Consider the following 7027-nt stretch of genomic DNA (forward strand, 5'->3'; position numbering starts at 1 on the left):
TTTTTTTTTTTTTTTTTTTTTTTTTTTTTTTTTGAAAATATATCAAAAATAAAACAATTTGTTATAAGTACAATGATTACTATAGTTACCATATATAAAATTCATAGAGACACACAACTGAATTATGCAAGTAATCGATAAACATTTATTTGTCAAAGACGTATGTGTAGTAAATGTTGTATAAAGTAGACTATTATCTTATAGTTTTAATTAACGATCGTAGATATGACATTCTGAATTGTACATTTATTCATTCGCAATACATTTTTCATGTGACAGAAAATATGGTCCTTGAAAGAAACAAAAAATGTATTTAAACTTTATATAGCTTATTGACTTCAGGCCTAACGTAATACATTAATAATATTTCTCTTGCAATATATTTAAAGTAAAACATTTCAATCGCAACAAATACATAGTCATTATAATATCATTTTAACTAAATAGTAAAGTAATAGTATAAAATAAAATAAAATAAAATAAAATATAAAAAATAATTTGTTTTCACCCTTAAAAAACGATAAAGTGTTGATGAAATTTGCAAATTCATTTTGATTTTGTTAATAATTAAAGGCTTATTTAGTGAATGAGAGAATAAATATAACACAGGACCTTAATTTAATTTTAAAAACTTGTCGAAAAATAAAAACAATATATCAATGGTTTTGTAGCAATTGAATGTTTCATAATATATTAAATATAGGTGAGAATCCTATATAGTATAATAGATTATTGTAATAATATTTGTTGTGAAGAGAAAACATATGTTAGTTTTATGAATGTTTTGTCATCGAACGTGTTTTATTTAATTATTACAAAAGAAAAAGAAAAAAAAGAAGAAAGAAAGAAAACCAAGTTTTCACGAATTCATACGAATGCTAATCGACTGCAATATATTAAACAAAAAAAAAATAGAAGAATAAAAGAAGCGAAGAAAAAGGAGATTAATAAAAGAACATCCATCTCTCTTACGCGGACGAATAGATTACGTTATAATAATGAAATTTATATCAGCATTTAAAAACACTAGGTATTTATAAAAACTTTTTAAAGATACTTTCTTGCTAAGTGTGTCGCGTAGTGTAGTGTATATATATATACATACACTAAACTATGAATCTATGAATCTATGAGTAATCTGCTAGTATTTCATTAATTAGATTATATGGGATATATAAGTAACGATTATGTTTAGAACAAAACAATTATTAATTATATGCAACTGTAAAGTAACGCAAACATCAGTTAAATTATGTTTTTATTATTTTTTATATATATATATATATATATATATATATATGAATAATTCATATCGTTACACTTTCAGCAGTACTTAGTGAGTCTAATTATTTAAACAAATATTAAAAAAGAAAAATTCAATGTTTAGATATTAGATAACGAATCATGCTCTTATGCATTTTGGCTTATGATAAGACTATAACAATGAAGTACTAACCGATTACCATATAATTAATTTTGAATACTGGGAAGCTCTGAAGAAATGAAATTGAAAATGTCTTGATAGTCATTTCGGGTCACAACGCTTGCAGTTTAATTAATATGTACACCGAGTAAGTTACTTGTATCACTTGCATCAATATTATGCTCGATGTTTTTCATTGATATTATATTTTTACTACTCATTATTATTCCTTAAATATATGAATTTATATTCGAGATCAGTATTAAATTATATCTGATAAAATGAATGCGTGAATAATTATTAACCAGAAGATATTGTAAAGAATTGTAAAAGCTTTATCTATTAATTTATGCATAATATTGATTTAATAGTGATACCATGTCTTACTGCCTCTTATGTCTCTCTCTCTCTTTCTTTCTCTATCTCTATCTATCACTCTTTCATAATCTTTCAATTATAAAAGTGCTACAAAAACATATACACAAAGATCTTTAATAATTTGTCTGCTAGTTATTATTTTTAAGAATTATTTTCCAATGCTTACATTTTTTTATATTGTACACGTAATTATTGAAATTTCTTTTTCGAATTGTAAACAATAAAATAAAATGAGTAGTTTGATAAATATGCTAATAAAAAAAAAAAAAACGGACAAAATGTTTTATTATAACTTAACAATAAATAAGTTCATTTTCTTCTTCTTCGAAATGAAGCAACAATCTATCAAACGAAAAAACTTAACATTTCTTTTATACAAACATAAAATATTATATTAATATATATATATACACACACATATACATATCTAGATAATTTTTTGCGTTTATTGGAACAGGGAGTATATCGAAAAGTATTTCATTTTCAATTTATTATTTAGTTTTTGGCATATTAAAAAAAAGAAACAAGAAAGTAAGGATTTTCTTATTTGTCTTATTTATTATACATCTTCTGAGCATCTCCAGCATGTGTATCATTAAAATATATTAGTCTTAGAGAAGTTAATATTAAGTAGACATTTTTACTCTCGATTATATTATAATAACTATTCTTTGTGAGATTCTGTACAATGCGAACACTGTGTTCTGTTGCTTGGAATGTTTAGTGTATTTGTATAATTTCCAACTTTGTAACGTGTAATTAATGCCTGTTATTCTCTGTACTATGCAATTTAGGTATAATACAATTATAAAACTTACTTAAGAATATAATATATATATAAATATATGTATATATGCATATATGTATATATATATTATACAAAAGGGACACTATGTATGCAATACTGCATAAGTTAATATTATTCAATTAAATCAAGAAAACATTTTGTTTATTATTAAATTCGAAGAAAAGAAAAAAAAAAGAAATAAAAAGACAACATTTGTATAGAAGTTAATTATAATACTTTAAAATAAATTTTAGTACTATCTTAAATAAATTCATATTTTTACTCAAAAAAGCATTCATTTTAATGAGATTAATGTATTTCTTGATTTATGAACTGAAAATTGAAAGAATATTAGGATATCATAAATGAATAATATATGATTCGATCTAATCATGTCATTTACTACGCAAAGATTATTAAAATGACTTGATTTGCTTCGATGCAAGTTTTATTTATGTACGAGAATATAAAGAAAAAAAAAGAATATTGAGCGTGTAACTCTGCGAGTGAAAACGAACAAATTAGACTGTCTGAGGTAATAATAATTAAAAGAAAAGAAGAAAAAAAAAATAGAAAAAAGAATATTAAGCAAATCCTGACCTCATATGTGGTATTGCACGAGTGTCGATATTTGACTTCCATAGATAAGAATTAAGTTATACAAAATAATAATAATAATAATAATAATAATAATAATAATAATAAAAATAATAATAATAATAATAATAATAATAATAATAATATTAATAAGATGAGCACAGCACATTTCAGCCTGTACTTTTATAAAAGAAAATTAACGTTCAAAAAAATTTGTAGACATTGGAACACAATTCTTGCGTCCTCAAAGTGCTAAATCTATAAATTCAGTCAGGTTTCGTGTAAGCTTTCAAAAATTAACTTTCGATAATTGAAGAATGCGAACAAATAATAATTTGGGGATTAAAAAAAGGATTTTTTTGGGAAAAATATATATAGATACATTAACTTGATTCTTGTGTAAAAGTGATATGCGACCTTGTGATCGATAGAAAGACCTAATTGATTATCGTAGAAATAATGACAATAGTACACTTCTATTGTCATTAAATCATTTCTAGAAATTAATAACTTCTCAATAATTAATATATTAATTGTAGTTTTTTAATTCACACATTTAAATGTAACGACAAAGGTAACTTTTAAATCTTTAAACTTTAGATATCTTCTTAAGTAAAATAATACATCATGCATTTAATCAATACCGTACGTACAATAAACACCATTTCATCGTACAATAGGAAAATGATTGCATTGTAATACATAATAAACATTGTGATTGTGACTAATGTACAGACATGATTTGTACTTCCCTTTTATATAAATGAATCTAAACATTGTAATCATAGATTATAGCAAAGCACAGATTAATAATCAAACATTAGAAATCTCTCTTTGTTAAACATTCGAAATGAAATAATACTCAAGAAAACATGGAAAGTACAAATATGTAGCTACACGGTCCTGATTGAATATTGGTAAAAAAAAAAAGTTGTAAAGACATAACCATGGAGAGAATGTGTCTAGTAGAATGTGTAAAATTATATCATGATCGAATGCTCTGTCAGTCCGCACTTAAATACCCTTTCGTGTTATTTAAATATACATTTTAAAAGTGGCATATACTTTACTTTTTATTAAAAATGCAATGATTGTATATGGGCTGCATTTGAATCATGATCGAATGTAATGATTTACTAAGCGATGCAAAATAAATGAAAAAAAAGATTTAAAGAGATATTATCTTTGTATGATATTTTTCCTATCTAATCATAGATATATACATTAGCAGATGAAATGAGAAACATCAAAATTAATAATATACTTTTAGTATATATACATTTTTATTCCACATCGTTACAAACGCTTATTTTTCAATTAATCGCTATTCTACTTAATTTCTTAAATATATTTAAATGTAGTATCTCGTTTATATCCAGTTACTATCTCTAATTTTACAATGCATTGTAAATAACGACTTAAAAATTCTTCCGTATAACCAGTTAAAAAGTACATTTTACCTGGATGTATAAGACGATCAACAATACCGGCAATTCTAATTATATTATGTTGCCTTTTAATAATTACTTCGCATACAAATAAATTGTGCCACGTTCCTGTCATGAACCGTCTAATAAAGACATCTTCCAATGCTGTTTCAGCCGGTCTGTTTCCATCTTTTATATTTGCTAAATCGCAAAGATATATTAAGTCATAATTATTATATTACGGTCATGTACTCACCGGTTTACTTCATACATACACGTATTCCAAGAGTTCCATGATTTTCTATGCGCAATGTAATGAGGTGGATTAGCCATTTCATATGTTAAACGTAAAGTTCTTTTTAGTGTTGGTTTATATCGAGCAGATTGTACTTTATTAACAACTGCGCTGACATGTATACAACGACGCAATGAAGGTTGCTGTAGAAAAGATATCTGCAAATATTAATGATAAATTAGCATGATTCATGAGATTGTTTTAATCCTATGCACTTCAAGGTTTCAGAACTGAAAGTAAAAGTACTATGAATAAAAATAATCTTTGAGTGCATAACGTTATAATCATAGAGAGAGGTTATATTAGAAAACTTTGATTGTAATATTAAAAATGTCAATGATTACCTTAATTACATTAGCTGCACTTGCTAATAAGGCCATTTTCTTTGATCGATGGATTAAACAGTTAACTTTAATACATTATAACACAATAAAAAAACAAAGAATAAACACATCAATTAAATTAATATAAAATAAAGAGGAACACCAGGAGTTATACTAAGTTCGCGCATGATCCACATGCGCAGAAGCGTGCGCGCCAATATGACATAGTTTAAATTTCAAATATATAAGCAAAGAACAGAATTACTAAAAATTAAACAATACTTTTATTAACAATAAATCAACGATAAAAAAGAAATTAGAAATAATTTCACAATGAAATATAACAAAAAATTGAAACGACGAATTAAACAATACAAGAATAAACAATAAATTCTATCATATCTTATAACAACATAATAATAATAAATGAAAGGAAAAGTATCTTTAAAAATCAAATTTCGAATAGAAAGAAAAAGAAGAAGAAGAAAAGAGAAAAAGATGAAGAAATAGTGTAAAAGAATAGGGATATTAAAAAGAACTTTGGTAGATTATACTATGAAGAAGAAGAAGAAGGAAAAGGATGAAGGATATTGTAATGGAGTGAGGGGATTGGGAGTGCAGTAAAGGGGCGGGGCAAAAGCGTCGGTGGTTGGTAGCAAGAGAGAAGAGCGGGGATTGGTTAGCGAAGTGGTGGGGGGTAGCTCGATTCGCTGGAAACTCGGTGATCAGAGCGGGAGCACAGTGTGCGTCCTGACGTGACAATGGCGGTATTTACGATTGCAGTGCGGTGCATTATTGTGATCAGCTGATCGAACGCGGTTCCGAGAAGATAGAATAATAGTGTGTGCGTGTGTGTGCGTGCGTGGGTGTTTGCGTGTGTGAAAGAGAGAGAGAGAAAGAGAAAAAACGAAAGAGAGGTGTCGTGGTCAAAAAGGCAGAAAGAAGAAGAAAAAGGGTCAAGAGAAAAGGACGGAGAAAGTGAAAAAAAGAAAGAACTCTCGAGGTGGTGGTGCGTGGTTCTATCGAGAAGTAAGGTGTTTAAAGGAGGAAGGAAAATATTATTTTAGTAAAAGACGATGTCGTCATCATCGTCGTCTTCTTCTTTTTCGTCTTTTTCGTTTTCGTCGTTTTCATTATTATTGTTGTCATCATTGTCAACGTTGTCATCGTGGTCGTATTCGTGAGAGATCGACTGTGCCTTCGTAGGCGCCGTCGTTCCTAATCCCTTTTATTGTGTGTTTGTTGCTAATATATTAGTAGTGTTCCCCCCTTTATATCCGGTGTGTGTCGTGCACGAATGCGTGAAATTCGCACGAGAGGTAGATAAATGTCTCTCAACCATGCCCGCCGTGCGGAAGTACAGAAGGGATACCAGTGAAGTGAGCTGTTGCCTCAAGTACGTCATCTTTGGATTTAACGTCATGTTTTGGGTATGTTCTATAAAATTTATTTTTATTCATTTACAAATTCTTTTTTTATTTTTATTCTTTTTAATGTATATTTATTTTTATATAAGATAAATATTTCACGAGTTCTTTTTTTTGTAAAATATCGATTTATCGAATCACGATCATTTTTCATCTTACGTACTTTCTGATTGGTCAATATTTAATACGAGATATTATTGAAAAAGGAAATTGAAGTTTTTCTTTTTTACGAAGTAAACTATGTAATAATAGCAATGCAGTTTATCTATATATATATAATAGTTATTTTGTAACGGTTAATAGAGCAAATACGAGTAATAACTTGTTTCGTCTTGTTTCTTGTTGAACCTTGTCGCTTAAAATCGCGTTA

At 27.1% G+C, this 7027-nt stretch overlaps 1 protein-coding gene across 1 annotated transcript; it reads right to left on the reverse strand.

Moving 5' to 3' along the window:
• Positions 1-4446: 4446 nt before the first annotated feature.
• LOC106788062 (28S ribosomal protein S24, mitochondrial) lies at positions 4447-5425 on the reverse strand. The gene is made up of 3 exons (XM_014750983.1): positions 5252-5425; positions 4888-5065; positions 4447-4813 (listed from the first exon to the last, which is right to left on the reverse strand). Exons 1-3 carry the CDS (start codon positions 5285-5287, stop codon positions 4527-4529), a joined length of 501 nt encoding a protein of 166 aa, XP_014606469.1. The 5' UTR covers positions 5288-5425; the 3' UTR covers positions 4447-4526.
• Positions 5426-7027: the final 1602 nt, after the last annotated feature.

Source organism: Polistes canadensis, unplaced genomic scaffold, assembly GCF_001313835.1.
Source record: "Polistes canadensis isolate GaletaPanama2010 unplaced genomic scaffold, ASM131383v1 scaffold_123, whole genome shotgun sequence".
Classification (NCBI taxonomy): domain Eukaryota; kingdom Metazoa; phylum Arthropoda; class Insecta; order Hymenoptera; family Vespidae; genus Polistes; species Polistes canadensis.

Excerpts from the sequence above, each read along its gene's own strand:
- LOC106788062 (XM_014750983.1), bottom strand. The coding sequence starts at position 5,287 with ATGGCCTTATTAGCAAGTGCAGCTAATGTAATTAAG. Across the intron at positions 5,066-5,251 it reads GTGCAGCTAATGTAATTAAG|ATATCTTTTCTACAGCAACC; the intron begins GTAATCATTGAC and ends TAATATTTGCAG. Across the intron at positions 4,814-4,887 it reads ATGGAACTCTTGGAATACGT|CAAATATAAAAGATGGAAAC; the intron begins GTATGTATGAAG and ends TTTGCGATTTAG.